Source organism: Chlamydotis macqueenii, chromosome 5 (genome assembly GCF_036417535.1).
Source record: "Chlamydotis macqueenii isolate bChlMac1 chromosome 5, bChlMac1.mat, whole genome shotgun sequence".
NCBI classification, from domain to species: Eukaryota; Metazoa; Chordata; class Aves; order Otidiformes; family Otididae; genus Chlamydotis; species Chlamydotis macqueenii.
The window spans coordinates 17655712-17676493 of NC_141560.1; the positions used below are offsets into that span (position 1 = coordinate 17655712).

Here is a 20782-nt window from a genome sequence, read left to right on the forward strand (position 1 = left end):
AAAGCTGTTGCAGAGCTGCACTAAGAAACTTGCCCAATTCTTCTTGCGAAATGTTTGGATCCAGCTGGCTGGTGCCTTCAAAGCCTTCATTTTTTAGGAATATTAAATATAACCGCAAATGAAAATAATAAAAAAGCCAAGAATGTTAGAGGAGAACTTGATGTTCTTTCTTTTCTCCCTGTCATTAGTTCTTAGTTGTTCAGTAAACACCGTATTATCTAATATATCTGTTTTTCTGAGGATGCCATCTTCCTGCAAAGAAATGCAATATAATGCCTGAAGTATTAGAAGCGGATCCTGGAATGTGTGTTCAGTCACATGCTTTTCCACAGTTTTATGTGATCTAGACCATCTCATTTGCATTGGTTTTATTTTGCAAGCTGTAAATTAAAGAAAATAGTATTAACTCTCCTTTAAGACTAGTATGAGGAGCACTGTAGGTCAGCTCAGAACAGCTGTCATAAGGACTTTGGATTTGTATTTCTGTTTGGAGCTCTGGTATGAATTTCTAGCAGTCTGATTTACAGACCAAATTACAATCTGAGAAAGAGAGCAGAGACCCCTATGAGCAGGCTTCTGGATGATACCCTCTCCCCAGTAAACCAAGACCATGGGCTTCCAGTTCTCCATGTGTGATGGAGTTCTGGCACATTGCTTGCATGCAGGAAACTTTCATTGTAGTAGAACACGTACCCAGAAACCGGTGGAGCAGAGGAGAGGTCTACCAGCATTGAATTATGTGCCAAAGTGTGTTTAAGGGGTATACTCTCACATAATTTTGTGTACAGGGCAGAAACTGGCAGGAAATTGCTGCGTTTCTCCGTCTGTCCTGTATTATTTTTGTTTAAGATACTGAGAACTATTTGAAATGAAGAGAAGTATATTCTCTATAAAAAATAAATTGTAAGGATCCATTTGTATAGTGTGTGTGGGGTGGAGTTGTTGTTTTGGGTTTTTTTAACTAAAATCAATGAGCAACTTAGAAAATGTAAAGTGACCACCTTTCAAGAGAGCTTCTTAGGTGTATGTGATGTCATATAAGCACTGTGGTATTTCTGGCACCCGCAGACAAGTGGGAATAGTGTGGTTCCCTTGTTGTTCATTAAATTGACCAAAAAAGTTACAATGATCTTGATCAGACCAAACAGTCCAAAATTCGTGATGCTAATTTTCCTGCTATTGAATATAAATGTAACGGCAAGATGAAACCAGTCTTTATTGCTGGCTTGATAAAGCAGTCTTCCAGGAAGGGAGAGAGCAGGGGATCCTTGATCACAGGAGGAGGAAGAACAGTCTTCAGGCTACATTTATGACCTTTGTAAGAATAACTTTTTTCAGAACTATGTTGTAGAGACCATCTCATCGGCAAGAGCTGAGGAGGAAACTGGCTTCACGTTTACATGAGTCTGTGTGCTTGCTCTCTGCAGGCTGTGAGGAACTGTTGTATGATCTGGTGCAGAGTGCTAATAGACTACGAAGCCTCTTACTGTGCCCTTTTTGTCTTGCTGTTTAATGACTGTTCTCAATTGCCTTGTGAAAAATAATCATAGAATCATAGAATGATTAGAGTTGGAAGGGACCTTCAAAGGTCATCTAGTCCAACCCCCCTGCAAGGAGCAGGGACATCCCCGACTAGATCAGGTTGCTCAGAGCCTCATCCAACCTGGCCTTGAATGTTTCTAGGGATGGGGCTTCCACCACCTCTCTGGGCAACCTGTTCCAGTGTTCTACAACTCGCATTGTAAAAAAATTTTTCCTAATATCTAATCTAAATCTACCTCCCTCAATTTTAAAACCATTACCCCTCGTCCTATCACAACAGGCCCTACTGAACAGCCTCTCCCCATCTTTCTTATAGGCCCCCTTGAGGTACTGGAAGGCTTCTGTAAGGTCTCCCCGGAGCCTCCTCTTCTCCAGGCTGAACAGCCCCAACTCTCTCAGCCTGTCCTCATAGGAGAGGTGCTCCAGCCCTCTGATCGTCTTCATGGCCCTCCTCTGGACTCCCTCCAACTGGTCCATGTCCTTCTTATGTTGGGCGTTCCAGAAATGGGTGCAGTACTCCAGGTGGGGTCTCACCAGAGCAGAATAGAGGGGCAGAATCACCTCCATCGGCCTGCTGGCCACACTCCTCTTGATGCAGCCCAGGATGCAGTTGGCCTTCTGGACCGCAAGAGCACATTGCCGGCTTATGTTGAGCTTCTCGTCCACCAGCACTCCTAAGTCCTTCTCCTCAGGGCTACTCTCAATCCATTCCCCGCCCAGCCTGTATTTGTGCCTGGCATTGCCACGACCTAGGTGCAGGACCTTGCACTTGACCTGGTTGAACTTCATGAGGTTGGCATAGGCCCACCTCTCCAGCCTGTCAAGGTCCCTCTGGATGGCATCCCTCCCTTCCAGCTTGTTGACGGCACCACACAACTTGGTGTCGTCGGCGAACTTGCTGAGGGTGCGCTCTATCCCACTGTCCATGTCGCCGACAAAGATGTTGAAGAGGGTCGGGCCCAGCACAGACCCCTGAGGGACACCACTCGTGAGTGGTCTCCACTTGGACATCGAGCCGTTAACCACCACTCTCTGAGTGTGGCCATCCAGCCAACTCCTTATCCACCGAGTGGTCAAAAAAACCATCAAACCCATGTCTCTCTAGTTTAGAGAGAAGGATGTCGTGTGGGACAGTGTCACAAGTCCAGGTAGATGATATCCATAATAATCATTAGAGCAGGCTCTGAAAACGACAAGGAGGAGTTGTCTGTTACCAGTAGGCTTTTAGCTGCAGAAGTCCTTTAGGGCTGAGCTTTCTGAGGTTTTTGTGCTATTTGGATGCAGTCTGGACTGCAGTTTCTCAGGAAGAGTATTGGTGGGTGCAAATTATTCTCCATTGAAGATCAGTGATGAGTGCCCAAAGCCAAAACAAAGATCACATGCAGCACCTACAGTAGTGCATGCAGTGCGAAGTAGAGAAATTTTTCTGTTTGCTTCATGGGATGCTTATTTTGAGGATGATGATTATTTGTACAGGTGATGATTAGTCTCCCTTCCTACCTGCTGTTACACTGGGCTGAACTGATTGAACGTAGTTTATTTTTTTGTCTAATAAAAAAATGTTACAGTCCTTGGTGGTTCCTTATTGGAAGAGAACGGAAAGAAGTCATGGAGAGAAGTCAGGTGGGAAGAGGCATAATCCCCCAGGGTCTCTTTCACTTGCTGGTGCTCCAGTTCCTGTCATCTTGGTAAGAAAGAGAACCAAAGTACCCCAGTTCCTGCCTTCTAGACAAAGTTTATGACTTTGAAAAGTGAGTAGATTTTGGCTTGTGTAAGACATTGACTGGGGAATCTTTGTTATGCTTGGATTAAAGCAAAATATTCTCTGAGCAGCTGCCTATTGTAGCTGTACAGGGGCTTCAGGGCCTTCATTCATTGCAGCTTCATACTAGTCTGTTCCATTCAAAATGACGGCTCAAGTGATGGAAAAATCAATACAGTTATTAATTTATCTCTCAGAGCTTTTTCTGTACAGATTCTCTTTGCATTAGCCTTCTTAAAAAGATAGAGCAGAAGTGGTTTTTATCCCTAGGCTTCTGCTCTCAGGTGGAAGAAATTTTAAAGTGTTTTCCTCCCCATTTGCCCCCCAACTGTTGACTCTCCCACTCTGAAGCTGTCCAGGAATGACTCTTCTATTCTTGATTCAGAAGCTTCCTTAGAAGGGCTTGGGACTGGGAGGAAGGAAAATTAGGGACATACTTTGGAAGGGAAGGGGTTAGGGGATTGCTCTTGCTTGGACGGGAAGTGCATTGTTCTTCCTGCACTGATTGCTCTCTTCAGAAGTCTCAGCTTCGAGAATGTGATTTGAGTATGTACTCATGGAGATTTTGCCAGTGGATTTTTAATGCTGCTTTTTTTTTAATATTTTTTTTTTTAAAGATACTAGCCCATTCTGTTCCTAGCTTTCAGCTTTGTGCTCTGAAAATACTTAAACATTTCAAATTTCTTTTCATGTGCTCTTCTGAGAAAAGGCAAGTGAAAAATCAAAGGAAACTATAAAATCTTAGTAATTTTTTCCTGTTGGGGGGACAGAGTGAGAGACAAATTTGAAGTGGTCTTTTTGCACCTGAATTCACAGACCAATACCTGTGTGTTTTACCACTTGAAAGATAATGCTTACATTTATTGTAAGAGCCTCGTAAACAGGCAAAATTAATTAAAAATTTGTTGTTCAAGTGCTAACTGGTAGGATAGCTTCCTGTGGGTAAGTATTTGCAAGATGAAGCAGTGGTGGACTTTTGAAGGCAAAACAGGGAAGCTAAGTACTCAGAAGTTGCTTTGAGATGTACAATGAATAGAAACGTAACAGCGAAAATCTGTCTACATCTCCCCTTGCCACTCACCTCATCCTTCCCAACCACTGCAGGAATCTCTTTTAGATTTAGAGAAAAACGATTTTGAGATGAGTGTTCAAGATCCAACTTGCCTACATCTTACCTTTTGGAAGGAAGCGTCCATGAAAAGAGACCATCACAGCCCAAGACAACAAAAAGGAACTTTTAAGTCTGAATCTGTTGCAAACTCCTTAGGCAAGCTTGTGTCTGTCTTTACATTGGAAAACGTCGGTTATTATGAGCGGTCATCTTCATGTTTCTGTACAAGGGAAAACACAAATCCAAATGCTGTTATTGTTTCATATACTAACTTCTTTAAAAATATGGAATTTTTGTTTAATATTAAACAAAAGATTGTAGAAGTTTTATTACTTAGTAATAAAATAAAGTCTATGAGTCAGTGAGTTTCTGTTATCATCTAATGACCTAATATTTGCAGTAGATACTGTATCAACTTTCTGTTAAAAATTATGTTTAAAAAAACCATTAGCTACATTTTTGGGTAAAATTACTAACAACTTTTTTCTCATCTATACACAGGCTTCTCAAGAACAGGGTTTTTTAAAAAATCTCTGGGTTATATCCAGAAGTATTTAATAGGGAACATGAAATACTTGGTCTCTCTTTGATTTCAAGTTACATTGCTGGCCTTCTGCCTCTGACGGGGCTGGTACAGAGCATTGCTGAACGCCAAGCCTTGAATACAAACAAAGGAGGATCTGCTAAAAGTCTTTGTTTCTTCTTGTTTGCTTTTATTATGTTAAAGATTAGAAAGAGGAAAACATAGACGTTGTCTGGGTCAAGCCGAACTGTAGCCCAAGGACAGAGCCCTTTCAAAATATAATTGGGGAGCCTAAATATCCTCCTGATTGCTGCCTGCGTTGTTGGAGTCTGCTGTTGGATACCAGTCTTGGGTAAATCCACTGAAGGAGAGTGCAGAGCTGTTTTGTGGCAATGACCAGAGGAGATTTGAACATTCAGAGGTGAAAGGTTGTGCGGTGCTGAAAGTGATCTCTTGGCTTTGTTGTTTCAGTTTTCCTTCTGCAACTGGTCCATTTTTGAGTTCATATCTATAGCAGCTCATCTGCTATCAGAATTCTTAGACACAAACCCTTCATGTTCATCCGGATCTGTATATCTGGTAGTGGAGCCGTTCTGTACTATGGGAAGAGTGCTGCTTCTTAGGCTACAACAAGAGTTTTCCAATCTGTTAAGTGATTTTCACAGTTGCATATTCAGTAAAATATGATGCCTGACTGTGCAGCAGTTCCTAGGAAAGAATCAAAGTTTATGAAAGGTTTCACATTGGCTACCATAATTGTTCCTGTGAAGCTCAGAAAATTGATTTTTTTGTACTGTAATTTCCTCTTGTGGGGAATTTGTGTTAAGGTTTGGATTTAATTACTTTATTATTTTAAGTAGTTTTCTGCGCATCAGTATTGGAACTCTTTCTTTGACATGTGCTGGTGATGTACTGGTGTGAGGTGTGGGAGACTGGGAAAGTGTTGGCAGTGTGCAGGCCCAAGGAGAGGCTGGGTGATTCGCTTTGGAAAACTTGCTGCAATTTGATGGTTCTGTTTTTGAATGCAGAGTTAATGCTTTGTGATGGAAATCCAAGCAACAGACAATACTGTGAGAAGAAATGCAGTTATAAGGACTTGAGTGCATTTTGATGCTCCTGTCCCCTAAACAGCTTCAGCAGTTTAGGACTAGCTGTGTTCAAATAGCACATACAAATACGTTGACCTTATTCTGCATTGTCAGACTCCTTTGTTTCAAAGGGGAGGCCTGTTTCTGAATTCAGTTAAAATGAGAGATCTGTAGCCCGTCTCCAGATCAGCTTTAAGGAGACACTTATTTCCAGTCCTAGTCCTTTCCTGTACTCAGATGATGCAGATCTTCATTGCCCTGCTGATAGTCTCTGAGTTTTGCCATTCCTGTGCCCTCTGGCTATCTGAGTACCTAGGCCTGCAAATGGAGAAGAGCTGGAGAGTAGTCCTTGAAATAGGTTTGATGCTGAGAAATTTCCTTATTTTATAAAGAAAGGTCATGTTCAGGCTCCTGTGTAGTCCAGAGTAGGGACTGGGCCAGGATGGAAGTATGGGAAGCTTGAATTGAAGGTGGAACCAGAGACCAGTTGAGGCAGAGGGGTGGTCACCACAGTGTGAAAGGAAGAGCTAGCACACGCATCAGAAATGCGACAGAACGTTTGCTGTCAGATCTCTGCTGAGGTCACGTTTCGGAGCTGTGGTTGGTTTGGTCTGGTTACTGTGCGTACTTACCCATCACCTCTCCAGGGAACTGGCCGTGTGTTGTGTGCTCATCCTCTCCGTGTGCCCATGAACGTCATGCTGTGGTAGCTCCCTGTCTTTTAAGCTGAGGCGTAGTGGGGCTAAAAGAGTTGTCTTGTTATGCTTTAGATATGTTGAGATACTCAAGCACAGTTTCATGATCAGCAAGTTTAAGCTAATGCCCTAATCACTGGATCATCCTAGCTCCACAAGGTGTCTTTTACCTGCTGCGTAGAAGGGTGCGTATACATAGACACACGTAGTTGTTTAAGATGCATTAGGTAACAATTACTCTGTCTCTTCTGTATGTGAAAGCTGCCTGCTGTGCTTGAGACTGTGAAAGTACTGGGGACAGCAGACTCATGAAAACTGTTCTCTGTATATTCTGGGTATTAATGATTTGAGATTAATCCAGCTTCTGCTCTGGTGAGATGAAGAGCTGCAGGGGTGAGACAACAGCTGGGTCTGGTGGTCTTGATGACTGACTGTGCAAAAGGCTCTGTTCCTTACTTTTCCCAAGTGGCAGCAAGGTTGAGCATATCTTTAGGGAATTCACTCTTTGTGTTCTGCAGAGATTATTAAATACGTCAGACACATGTATTATCACTGAAGAGTGCCTCATGCCCTGTGAAGGAAAGCTACTTGTGTGCTGTGGGTGATGTAGTAGGTTCGTTAAACCCCAATGCTGGATCCTCTTAGCCTCAAAAGAATAATCCCTTTTTTGCAAGCCATCAGTTCAGACTACGTAGTCAGCAGAAAGCAACAGTTTGCCAGTGCTAAAAGGACTGAGGGGAGGAAGTCTTCTTCCCCAGTCAGTGTCTGGAGCAAAATCACTTGTGGGAACAGATGATGCCATTCTTTTCTCTCCAGCTCAGTATCCAGAAAAGTGCATGTCCTGAGGCCACCTCACCATACTCCTAAGTATCTTTTGGAGTATGTTTTGTTTTTGAAGTAACCAATTTAAGGAAGTAGGACTTAATGGAAGTCCATTATTTGCAGGAGCATTTACGATGCATTTGCATGAATGGATTTAAAGAAATGTGTGGAAACATAAAGATTACTTTGGCAAGTTAGTTGAAACGAAGGCAAATGCTAACTTTGGAAATGTTTGTCTGCTTTTGGGTAGGGTGAGATGGATGACTGTATGGCCCGCTGACTTTATGGGGCCAGGTTGGGACAGTGATGAAGGAACTCAGCTTCTGTTTTGAGAAACAGAAGGAAGTCTTGTTGGGTTTTCAGAGGTAATACCTGGCAGCTGTGTGTTGATGGCCAAAATGCAGTAGTGCACTCATGACCTCAGGGAATGGGGAATTGAGTTCCCAAGATGAAGATCGATGAGAACATTAACTTTGCTTTGTTCTTGTAGCCAGGAGAGGAGAGTATGAACTTAGAGAAGTAGCAAGATAGATGCTTTCAAAACTCAATGAAGACATAGTGAAGCAATCTCTTCAGCTCTGCCAAAAAAAAATTCCAGTCCTTATCATCCGACTCTTAATACTGTCTTCAGCCCAGCTAGAGGACAGCAGTAATAACAATATTAAAGAACCCAGATGTACTTCTGAGCTTAGTTCAGACAGTTGTGATGTACGCGTGCAATAATTCAATGCAAGGCTGACCCCAAGATAGCAGTGTATCATCTTTCTTCTCCTAATTGCTTTTCTCAGCCCAGCTCGCAGCTGTTACTGTGGCACTTTGCCACTGGCTCCCTTCTGAGTCGATGTGGTTGCAGCACAGGTTTCACTGCTCATGATGAGTCCACAGGAGAAATTTGCCATCCTAAAACAGTTAGCTGTCACATTTGTATTTGTTTCAAATGTCAGTGTCTAGACTGGTGACTTCCTCTGTTACCAGTGTCCACTTGCCTCCCCTTGAAGAGAAGCTGACCATTAAGGTTTTTAACGTTGTCTGTTCTCTTCCCCATCTCACTATTTTTCCACACTCTTCAGCGAACCTAATGCCTTTTTTCCCCACCCCGCCCCCTCCCTGTGTATTTGTTTTGCAGGAGTATATTGATGCTCATCCAGAAACCATTATCCTGGACCCTCTTCCGGCTATTCGTACACTTCTGGATCGATCCAAGTCTTACGAGCTAATTCGGCAAATAGAGGCATACATGCAAGGTAGGCCAATACCTACTCTCCCTGAAGGCTTTTACTGTGACTAGAGAAGGAAGCAGCTGACTTCTGCCGGCTGGATGTGAGGTTTGAAGTAGTGATTTTGGACCCCTCATGTTCTATCTCTCCATGGAAGCACAAAATTCCTGTGTCACAGCACATTGCCCTCTGGAATCTCGTGCTCTTCTTTTTCCATGTACACAAAGGAGGTTTGCATCTGGTTAAAAATATGATGTGGATTTAATGGGGAGCATATTTACTACAGTGAGCACTCCCAGAAATCTTCTGGAAAACATTGTTTTTTTGTGCATGCTGGTAAATTGAAATGGCTGTACAAACTTAGCAGCTTGTCATAAGAATCCTGAGGCCTGAATCTGGGGGAGATTTATGGAAGAAGTTGGTTTTGGAAAAGACTGAAAGAAATTAAATTGTAAATAGAGCTAAGATCTTTGAGACGCACTGGAATCTTATTGCACAAATTAATTGCTAGGAGGAACATAAATGCACTTCTGGTATTAGTTACCTGACGTAAACTGTTGCCTTTAATTAGCATCATTTGAGTTGTGTTCCCACCTTTAGAAGTTATGCCTTTTCAACCTGTGTAATTCTAGTATCTTATCGTTTTAACCATTGTAACTGTTGGGTTAAGTTAGTCTTTCATTCCCTTTCTACTTTGCTGTTACTGTCAAATTCTTAAAACATTCATTGGCTTTTGAGTTTAAAACTAGATTAGCTCTTGAAGTAACTGTTTCATATGTTAGATGACTATACTTGGAGGAAACTGCATTGCTGAACTGTGTTCTAATTGGATATTATTGGAATTACCATTGTGATTATGTTGTCACTGTCATGATGGGCAGATGAGAAGCTCATCAGTTTGTATTGTTACAGTTGTGGATTTGTAGGCATACTGTTTGCATCTGACTTGCCTGACCCCATCAGCAGTGTCTATGTAAAAATAAGACTAATAATTCACAGCACTCTCCCTTGTCTTTTGGAATCTCTTTAGAAGAAAATGTTTTGGAGTTATTATTGCTGTTTGTGAGTGGGAGAGAGGTGCCAAAGGAAACCTGTGCTCTGAGGAAGTGGTTGGGGTTTTGTTCTAGCAGTGGAGAGATTCAGTAGGGTTGTTTTTTTCTTAAATTGCTATCAGTATTGTTATTGTTGTTTCTATGAGAACAATACTTTTGGGGGAACATGTAGTTTTTGCAAGTAGATTGTCTAGTGCATATTTCAACCTTCTCTCGTCAAACTGATGAGAAAAAGAGGGGAAAAGAAAAAGTAAGGTTTTTATTCAGTTAAAACTAACACTTTAAAGAGAAGCTGTTTAAATAAAGTTGATGAATGAGGTAAGGAAAAGCTTCAGCTGTTCTCACTGTCCGTTGCAGTGTTAGGTGACCATATTTCCCCGTCTCTGTGTCCCCCTGTTCCCCCCCCTCATCTTATTTCTGTCTCATCATCAGAAATATCATGACAGAGACCTTGAACCAGCTTTGTATTTAGCAGGAGAAATCTCTGGAGAGCTGCATAATTGGCTAACTTCTCATTCTGGCCTAAGTAGATCAACCTCTGTATTCCCACATGTAATGATCTGCAGTGAGAAGTTCAGGAGACCGAAAACGTTTCGTCCCTCTAGACAGTGTGTGGTTTCCCCCCGCTCCTCCTTGTTTTCACCTGCTAAATTTTGTTTTCTACTTTCCAGCTGTCATGTCATATCCCAAGGCCATGAGCACTTAGAAAACTCAAACAAGAAGTAATACATCTGTAAATAGCATGAGGTCTTAAGAGCCACATTGTTTTTATTCTGGAATTTCAAAATGGAAGTCACTACCAGGAATAATATCCTACTCTTTAGCTGTAACTAGAGCACCCAGTTTAGCACAGGATACAAAATGGATGTGATGGCTTAAGTTCAGTGCAAGGGATTATCCCTTCCAAAGGAATGCCATAAACTCTGGAGGGTTGAGCATGTCTAAGGAGAGATCTTCTGCTTTTGAAAGCCTTTCAAAAGAAAATTCAGTGTTCATTCACAGACTAGTTTTAGATTCAGGTGATCATTATCTCTATTCGAATTATGTTTTAAAGTAACTGTAAATGAAGTATAGTCTGTCTTTGTGATCTTCAGTTTATACTTCATTTCAACCCTGTAGATCTTACAAGAACAGTATAACTAAAAGTCTGCACCATTTGGGTTAAAGGGAGGATGACCACATGCTTTGTTGACTGAATCCTCCCCGCTCTGCGTTGCCTGCATCTTTGAAAATGGCAGATGTTGCCGAGGTGACTGCGTTCTCCAGCAATAGGAAACCATGGTCTATAAACAGTTTGATTTTTAAATGTAATTATCTTTCAGCTGTCCAAGTTAATGCCTTGCCTGTCCTTTTGACAGTGAATTCTTCATACTTCCTGAAAAAGGGAATCCCCATTTGAAGTGTATAAAACTGGGCATCTGGACATTGTTTGGCCTTCTGAAAGTCCGGTAGTTTGCTCTTTATTTAGTCTGAGTGGCAAGTACTTTGATCCAGCCTCATGAGAATGGGTTGGAAAGACGTTTTGTGGCACACTCCTTGTCTCTGCTACTACAGTCTGTGGCCACTAAAGGAACTGAGGTGGAGGAGAACTAGTAACTAGGCTAGAGGTGTACACACAGTTTAGGGGAAAGCATGGAGTTGCACCTGGGCTTTCTGTGTCCTAGATTGACACTGTAACTACTCAGTCGTGGAAATATGAGGTTCACAGATTTGCAGAATCCTTGTTGTTGGAAGAGGCCCCTTGAGATAATATAGTCCAACTCCCCTGCTCAAACCAGGATCCTCTAGAGCAGGTTCCCCAGGTCCATGTCCACAGTGTACCAGCTGAATTCTCTCAGCAGCTGTATTGCTTTCTTTACTTATTTGTGAAGAATTCCTTCTAATATAAAAGTGCTCTAGATCAGGTTCTGCAATGTTTGGTGAAAGATTAAGAGCATTACTTAATGGAAATTTCATTTTTAGCAGGGTGTTGTACGGTTGGAGCTGTGTCAGCCTTTTTTAAGCTTTAACTTCATGAAAAATAACTAAATTCTCTGATGTTGTGTTGAAAAGCTGTGATCCTACAGCCTTGGAATTCAAGATTTGACTTTTTAAATTATGCTTAAGATAGTAATAGATAATCACTGTGACTAGGCACTAACTAACCTTTTTACATTAAATTTTTAGTTTTAAGATTAAAAGCTTTTAAAATTCCATACATATCTTACAAGTAATAATCTAAACTGAAGGAATTTAAACCAAAACTGAGGTAAACATGCTACTTACTTGGTGCTCTGCTTAGTTAGTGTTCCTGTCAGGCACTCAGCTTTGTTTGCTGTCTCAAGTGACTTACAGGTTTCTTCAATCACATTTGAACTTCAAATATTGCAGACACTGGAGTTCATTTCTATAACCACTTCCATCTGGTTTTTTTCCATGATTTGAAAATCTTGTTCTTAGGTTCTTAAATTTAACTCCAAATCTAAAATTTCTACAGAAACTAATCTTCATGAAGTTCCACTGGAAGAGAGAACTCCTGCATGAGCCAAGCTGCGACTCCTGAATTTCTCTCTCTCTCCTAACGATCTTTTTTGACATAGGACAACTATTCCTTCAATATACTCTAAACAGTATAACACCCTTTAGCTGTGATAGTTTCACCCCAGCAGGTAATCAAAATAATTTGATTGTTTACTGTCACATGAGATGCTATTGCTGCTGTGTGCACTCCATTCTGATTTGGGGGGATATTATGGAACAGATAATGGCACCCTTCTCTTTTCCCTGGATTTCTTTTTATCAGTTTCTGTCTACCTGTCATAAAAATACTCCTTAAACAGCAGCATGTAGGCTTTGTGATTTAGGAGAGAGGCATGGCATGATGTAACAGGTAAGGCCCTTGATTTGGGGCTTTGGGATTTCTGCTTGGCACTGGTTCTTTCTTGCTGCCTGACCTTAGGCACAGCATGTCATTCCAGTGCATCTCTTTATTCTCTTGACACTCATCTACCTGTCTTTTCCCTTTAAATGCCACGTTTTCCTGAGCAGGAACCTCTTTTCCAGATATACATACACATACTCTGATATAGTGAGTCTCTGATGCCAAGCGATCTGTGTAGGTACTGTTTTAACAGAAATTGTAGATCTGTTGTTGAGTAGAAAACTGGGTATTTACAAGTCAATGCCAAAGTAGGGAGTCTGGTTTTATTTTTTGGAAGTTACAAAGCGTGTGCATTGCTGGAGTGGTGCGTACTCAGAACTTCTCAAAATCAGGCCACCCAGTTAAAGGTGCCTGAAAATAGCTATATATACATAGCTCTAGGCATTCACCTTTTGAAACTGTGGACTTTACTCTCTGTGGCCTACTTTTCATAGCAGTTTTGGTCAGAGAGGAGGGAGAGGAATAGTGACACGGCTCAATTTCAGGCACCTCTGTTTGTATTTGAAGCTCCTGTTAAAATGAAAGCCTTTCATTTAAAGGCTCTAAATCACCCCCCTGAGACTTATTTGTTTATGTAGGTATGTATCCATAAAGTATCTGAGTTAGAGGGCTGGTGTTAGCTACTGCAGATTACTGCACCAGTTTCTGGATGCAAAAGTCTCCCTTGTTGATTGGATGCTGCCTTTCCACGAAGAACGCATGCAAATAGATGTCTCATTACTTCGCTCCAAGCATGGTGCATGTTCACTCACTGCATTTTAATTTCTGAATGAAAACTAGTGTACAAGTGTGGAGGGAATTTATTGGAATGGAATTAATATTCTCTGTGCCTGGAAGGACTTTGTCCAAAGCACATCAGCACACAGCAGTGTTGCGTGTGGCCGTGCTCCATACCCCAGCTATCAGCACTTGGTAGGTCTCAGCCCTGCTCTGTCAAACGGGCGTCTGGGACTTTTACTTACAGAGGTGTCACCTGACATCTTTCTCATAAAAACTCATTCATTCATCTAGGAGGGGTTGACAAAGAGACATGGGCATGTTGATGTTACCATAAACAAGCCCTTGCTTTGAAATTTAAAGTAGATAGCTGCTTCCAAAGGACTGATCTTGTCCTGAGAGAGATGGCAGCAAAAGAAAGCAGGAAGCCTCAAAGGGAACCTGGAGTCTCCTCTCTTGTAACATTGCTTGCTTTTGTTAAGGTAGTTTACAAAAGTATTTTCTTAAGCTAAGAATGCAGAAAGTTTGCCATTTCATAAACAGAAAAGATGAATAGACTCTTTTACCTTCTTACTCCTCCTCCCCCTTCCTAGGTTTTCATTATTTTGAGCTGTCAGCTCTGTCCCAGCATGGGTAGGAGGGACCAGAGAACTGGGGGCCCTCTGTAGAAATGAAGAGACTTGGTCACAGCCCATGTTCTCCCGGACAGGAGTGGCAGTCTGCTGTCCTACTACTTCTGGCCTGCTAAGATACATCAGCTTGGTATTGTTCAAGCTGACTGCAGTCCAACACAGACACAAAGCCCAGAGAACAACATAGAAAGCATTTTTAGTTAGTTTTGGCTCACAATGTGCCAACCAGAACTCCTTGAGCCAACAAACAATTTTCATCTTCTATCCCAGTAGTCTTGATAATGACTGAGCTTTCAAAATAAGCCTGTCTGTAAAGTTCAGGTGTTACTTCTGGATGCACTTAGGTTTAATCTTTAAATCTTGTGCATTTTTGTGGCCAGGTATGGGCAATCTGCATCCCACTTACAGTCTCCTTTGCTTCTCCGACTCAGAAAAGAAACAAGGCTGGACCTCTTAGCCATTTATTGCATACCAGTGTTGGAAACTCTTGTTTTACATCTACATGCATCATGTCAAAGCATTTTTGTAGTTGATAAAGCTGAAAAGGTGGGTACGTTTACAGCAATTTAAGCAACAGCTTCAATGAATTTGGTGTTTGGAGCTTGGTTGAATTGTAAGAATGACTGAATCTGCTTTTATGGGGGTAAAGATATAAGCCATGACTGCACTCCATTGTCATGGGGCATTCCTAAGACATCTTCAGTTTGGGTTTTAAGAACAGAAAATGGATTAGTTCTTGATGATTATTCTCTTCCTAGAATTAGGGAAGGGAAAGCAGAGATTCTTGTAATGAGGAAGTCTTCATTGAATAAACTGGATGTTTTAAATTCCAGCACAGTTGTATTTCAAGTTATTCTGATCCTCTTCAGCAGAAATTTCGTTTTCTGGGATCCAACAAGAGAAGATACTTTTCCCAAGTATCTGGGTGCTAGAAAAATTAAGGAAGGGGCAATGAAAGATAAACTGCTCACAATATCATTGTGAAACTTAACTAGGAATACTTTTTGCAGCAAGTATCTTTTTCCCTGATGTTTCTACTCATATTGTCATAAGATCAGAGGTCAAGAAATAAGTCTTGAAAAATAGGACCTTTCATATTAATTAGAAACCAGAACTCAGCTGGTAGAACGGTATTCCAGTTCTGGCATGATGTGTTCATGTCACACTTGCTGCTGAAGAAGCAGTTTATTGTAAGATGTGATACAGTAGTCTACTATGGACAAGAAAAGTAGCATCCCTCACATCTCCTCAGACAAGGATCTAGCCAACATGAGATACCCCTGGTTAGAATCTAATCTCTCCTCATAGAGAGTCCAGCAGGACCTTAAGGCTTTATCAGGGTAGTGTGGGGTCAGCTGATGATAACAGTGCCTGAGAGATACATGAAGAGGATACTTTCCCTGGCCATGGCCCCTAACATCCAGTCTAAAAGTACCATCAGCTCCTGTTTCACTTATCTACTGGCTTTGTGCAGCTGTTACAACATTTGAGTTTATCAGCAAAGAAAATAATTAAAGCTTGAGTGCCTTTGTGTTCCGTGATGTCAGTAGTTGGTTCTGTCTCATGAATTTTCCAAGTGGTTTTCTGAAGTTAGAGTAGAAGAGACTGCAAGTGTAAAGTTTGATGAGAAGGACATGAGATTATCTGAATTTCTTGTATAGTTTACAGAATCATAGAACTGTAGAATCATTTAGGTTGGAAAAGACTCTCATGATCATCGAGTTCAACCATTAACCTGACACTACCAAGTCCACCACTAAACCATGTCCCTAAGCACCACATCTACACATCTTTTAAATATTCCCAGGTTTGGTCACTCAGTTGCTTCCTTGGATTGGTATGACTGAGTGGAACCAAACTTCTCTGGTTGGTTGCTTGATAGTCTTCCTAGACAAGGTTATTTGATTTGTCATTGTCATTTGATACACCTCTAACATCTTGCTTTTCTTCCTGTTTGTGGCACCCTTCTTAAAATAGTGATTGGAAACTGCTGATTTTTAAATTTTGTTTGGTTTTTTTTTCTGATGTGTAAAAGTTGCATATGGGGTGGAAATGGAGATATTCAAATATATCCATAGACAGGCACGGCTGTATGAAGACAGTCATCTCTTCTGGAGTGTCAGTAGTCACAGTTCAGGTCACTATACTGCTTTTGCTTAACGGTAGCAAAACTGATTCTGCAGTATAGAGCTTAGCTCCATGAAAACAGAAGGATGCTATGCTGAGAAGAGTGGTAGTGTTACGGGCATACATTGCATCCTGTCATCCCGTGTTTGGGTGAGGTGTACGTGGAGCATGTTTCAGAACTTCTAGCATTTGTAAGGAAATAAGCAACTTGTTTAGATCTGTACACTGAGAGTGACTACTGCTTGTTAAATCAGGTTAAAATAATCTGCATAGTAGAAATTGTGTGTATTGTAAATGGCACTGTGTGACCTTGTTGCCTCAGTTGCCTTCGGGTCTCCTGGCCTATTAGAGTTCTTCGAAGCTGTCCGCTCAAGATTGGATAACTGGATACAAGTCAGTACATTGAAATAACTTAAAAAAAAAAAAAAAAAAAAAAAAAAAAAGAAAAGAAAAATCACTCCTTTGAGGGCAGATGTTAAGTAAACTGAAGCATCAGAAAGTGCAAGACACAGACCAAAGACAGAGAAAAATAAACTGCTTTCGATGTGGCAAGTCAAGCATCCCATACTAATGATGTTCCAGGACATTTATTAATAACTCTGGAAAAGGCAGATGAACACAGGATGGCAAATTTTTCAGATAAATCAGAATTGTTTAGTTTTTTCCAGGCAATAGGGGAGATAGCAATATCAGATTGGTCTACCAAAAGTCAGTGAAGAGTCAACGTGATGATAGATTCAGTTTATTGCAGTCTCTTGGGCCCCTAAAGAAATAGTATGGACAGCTCATGCATTGTTAACTTCTACATTGACTCATGGCTCAGGAAAGATCTCAGCGTCACAGTGGGTAGCTCTCTGGAAACTTCTGTCCCCTCTGCCTCAGTAGTCAAAAGAGTACATGCCAACAGAACCAGACAAAAAGATTATGGTGGCCAAAAATAGCATTGAAGAGACTGAGCATACCGTTATGGAAATCAAGTTCTTTCTTTCTCCAGAACGCTGTTTTCAGAGCTGCTTTCCTGAATGTAAAAATACATATTAGAAATGAAAGGAATCCTGTAGAAAAGGGACATGATTGGTGCCAAGAGATGACCACACAAGGGGAGATTGAAATTAACCTGGGACAAGCAGAGGTGGAACAGAACCTGAGCAAACAAAATATTAATAAATAGGGAAACATTCCCCTTTTTCTCTTTCCTGTCATGTCAGAGTAGAGTTCCACTGAGTATCTGTGCAGTTGCCATAAGTATTAACTAAGGGCATAGCTGGACTGCAAAAGGTAGGAAACGCTGACAGGTAGGCTTAGAAGGTTTACAAACCATTGTGCTTTGGGGTATATGGTACTGACTGCTGATGTTAGAGTTCATAAATGGAGTTTCTTTCTGAACTCAGGATATGTTCAGAGACAGGTATGTATTCCCTTTCCTTGGATTTAAAATCTACTGCCAAGTAGCAGAAGTGGAGATGACGCCGTATCAACTGAACTGCGGTCCTCGTTTGGTTTGGTAGCTCCTGTGTTCAGTTTCTCATTGCCCAGGAAGTAGGAGTGCCTGACTTAAAGCATTTTCTAGTTCTGCGTAAATTTTAAACCTGGTACAAATAGTAACATTTTGGCACTCTTATCATCTTGTGAATGAAGTCTTGGGATTTTATATTAACTGTTACGAGCACTCTGCATTTAAACGGGAACTTTAAATACAGCTTGATGTGTTGAAGCTGTTATTCTTTCAGAAATACAGCTGGATGATGTGTTTATGACTATTTTTTCTTTGATAGTTTTTTCTTTTGCTGTGTTAAAGCCCACACAAAACCTTGTGGAGCAAGACAAGGGGGTGTGCGTGAGGAAACAGAACTGTGGGGCAGGCACTTTAATAAAAGGCAAGGACTTAACAATACTGAACACACTTAAAGAAGTTGATCTATTAGCTGTTGTTCTTCTAGAGGATCAAGGAGGTCATCCTCCAGATCACGCTGCTGCATTGTCTGGGACAGGGTGTTACTTAGCACACTAGCTTTTCAACTTCTAAAACTTTTTGTTTCATTTCCTCCCTTGCTACCTGGCAAAATCATGAGGAAGACTGACCAGTTGCAAAATTTATCTCCTGTGTAAATATGAAAATGATTGAACAGGTAGTGCTTCATGGGTCTCACCCTCCAGCCTGCCATAACGAGCCTGCTCCATGATCAGAATAGCTGCAGCTCAACTGCCAGCTTCTTCAGTGTCTGCTGGGGCAAGGAGGGAAGTGAGCACCCAGCTGTTTCTGAGGGTGTTAACTTTAGATGTGGGAGTGTTCATATTTCAGGTCCTTCTTAATCAGCCTGAGGATGCCACTGGGGGTGTTTGCTCTGTCTCTGATTGAGTGCCAGTGTGCAGCCAGCAATGAAATCTATCCTACAGAGATGCAAACTGTCAGTCTTGCAGACATCTACCCTCCCATGCATCTTTACTGACAAAGGGTATGTGAATATTCTGAGTGAGGTCTTTCTCTTGACCAAGGGACACGAAACATATTATGAAGGTGATGGAAGATGTTAACATTTAGGAAGAGCTTTGTCCTTTCTAATTTGTATTTTATTAATGTCTGAAGGTCCATGAAGATCTTAGTTGTGTGGGAAAGTTCAATTTCACCAAAACAATTTCTTCACTTAAAACTGAGAGCTTACTCTATCGCACCAGGTTACTTAGTCGCTGGTGTGTTAACAAGACGCCCATCCAGACGAGTGGTAGGGATGCTGAATTTGAGCCCCATCCTGTGCTAAGTTCTGGTTCATATGTAATACAGTTAATCTACATGCAGCCTTGTGGGCAAGGTATAGGTTAATTTTTGAATCTGTAGTGCCAGTGCAGTTTCATTTCAGCCAAGTTTGCAGGGATTTTTCTAATGGTCCGGTCTGACTTTGTATTACCTGATGATTCCGAAGAAATGCAGCGCATAGAGCCTCAGGCCCAGAAACTAGGCGTTTTTTATCTGTATTGTTGGGATTCAGGGCTCTTATGACAACCCTACTTCCTCTCTTGATCTCTAAAATGCCAGCCAAACTTCCCTGTTTCGCCAAGGTAACCTGTGGAGCATTAGTCAGCACTTAGGAAGCCTGTGAGTGTGATATTTGAGCAGTCTGAGCAGTCTTGGACTTCCACTGGGGCAAATTCTCCATGGGTTGGTGCAGCCAGCCTTGAATATGTTTGGCTCTGCTCCTTCACAAAAAGCAGTATGCTGTAGTTGGACACAGTAAAATTGCTTTGGCTATATGACTTCTAAGCCAAGGCTGGCTTCATTCTTCTTTTTTGGGATGCCGAGAGAGGAGCTGTGGGCTGGCTGCACCTGTTCCTGTGGACAGGGAGCAGCAGGAGCAAATACTTCTTCCCAAGCGGAGAAATCTGTGGAATGAGCTTGTCGCTGGCTTCACAAGGGTGAGGCAGTTGAGCAATGCATTCCTCAATCAGCAGGCTCCTCTTGCCCTGCAGCATTAGTTAGGCAACCGCACATTAAATCTAAAGCTATAAATTGTATAATTTGCATAAGATATTAGGCAGAGAAGCACAATGGGACAGATGCTAATTGCTGATTTGGGAATCCTCACAAGCATTTGCTGGGAGATAAACTGCAGTTACTTCAGTATTGGGCAATTAGTGTTGGTTTTCTAGAGGGAGAGAAGCGTATCACACCAGCCGGTTTCTTGTACTGTGTAATTTGCTGATGCTATTGTTGCTCTTGAGGGTCAGGTTTTAGTTCCTATTTAAGAAAATGTTTTTTTTTAAAAATAGCTAGTTTTGGCAGGAAGGCAGATGGAGTTCAGGAGGGGTGCTTCCACCAAGAAAGCTAGCCAGTTCAAGTGCACTTTCCTTTTATTTTGCTGCAGGGAGCTGAATTGTATCATAAATTCTTTGGCATTGCATAGATCTGTCCTAGGTTGCTGTGCAGGTACGCCACATTGCAGATTGGGTTTTGTTTGGTTGATTTTTGCTGCCTTTGCAACCCAGAGTCTGGTATGAGTTTTGGGGGTAAGATCTATGCTGATATTTATGGAAGTTGTAATGAATTATGACACTGAGTTTTCTATTCAGTTGTTATGCTGCTAACTAGTTAAACTGTTAAATCTGTTAAATGTGTGCACCTGAATAGTAGAAGTGCTTGGGGCAGTGCAGAGCTGTGCATTTGCTAGGTTTTATAGTCATTCTGAGTGTTGTGTCTTCCAACACCGCCTCACAATGTTTGTATGCCTTCTAATTTTATGACCTGTTTATGCAATACAATTTTGTAAGTGTGATGCTTCCCCCTCAAGGTTCTGTGCTGTAGGAAATCAAATGTCCTAGACACTAGAGCTGATTGTAATTGCTTTTGGTTATCAGTGTTTTGAAAGAAAATAACATTAGAAGAGGTCAGAAAATATCCATTTGATTGTCACTGGGTAAGTGATCATTTATAATGAACCTGAAAGGGATGGTGGAGAGAGTCAGCATTTTTGAGATTTCAGAATTTGGAGAAGAAAAGAGAAGAAAATATCTCCTCTTTACCTCCCCTTCCTCTCCCACTCTTACTCCATAGCTTGCTGGCCCAGGAGTCCCTGGGAGAA

General features: G+C 41.5%; 1 protein-coding gene across 7 annotated transcripts in view; it reads left to right on the top strand.

Moving 5' to 3' along the window:
- The window catches only part of ITPK1 (inositol-tetrakisphosphate 1-kinase), a 154046-nt gene that overhangs the window by 82693 nt on the left and 50571 nt on the right, over nucleotides 1–20782 (top strand). For 6 of the 7 annotated variants that reach the window (XM_086749208.1, XM_086749209.1, XM_086749210.1 and 3 more), the window contains one exon: nucleotides 8670–8787. In XM_086749208.1, the coding sequence (XP_086605334.1) occupies nucleotides 8670–8787 (118 nt within the window). Of the gene's footprint in view, nucleotides 1–3110; nucleotides 3294–8669; nucleotides 8788–20782 lie in introns of all 7 variants that reach the window. The other variant, XM_086749214.1, reaches the window with a different exon arrangement.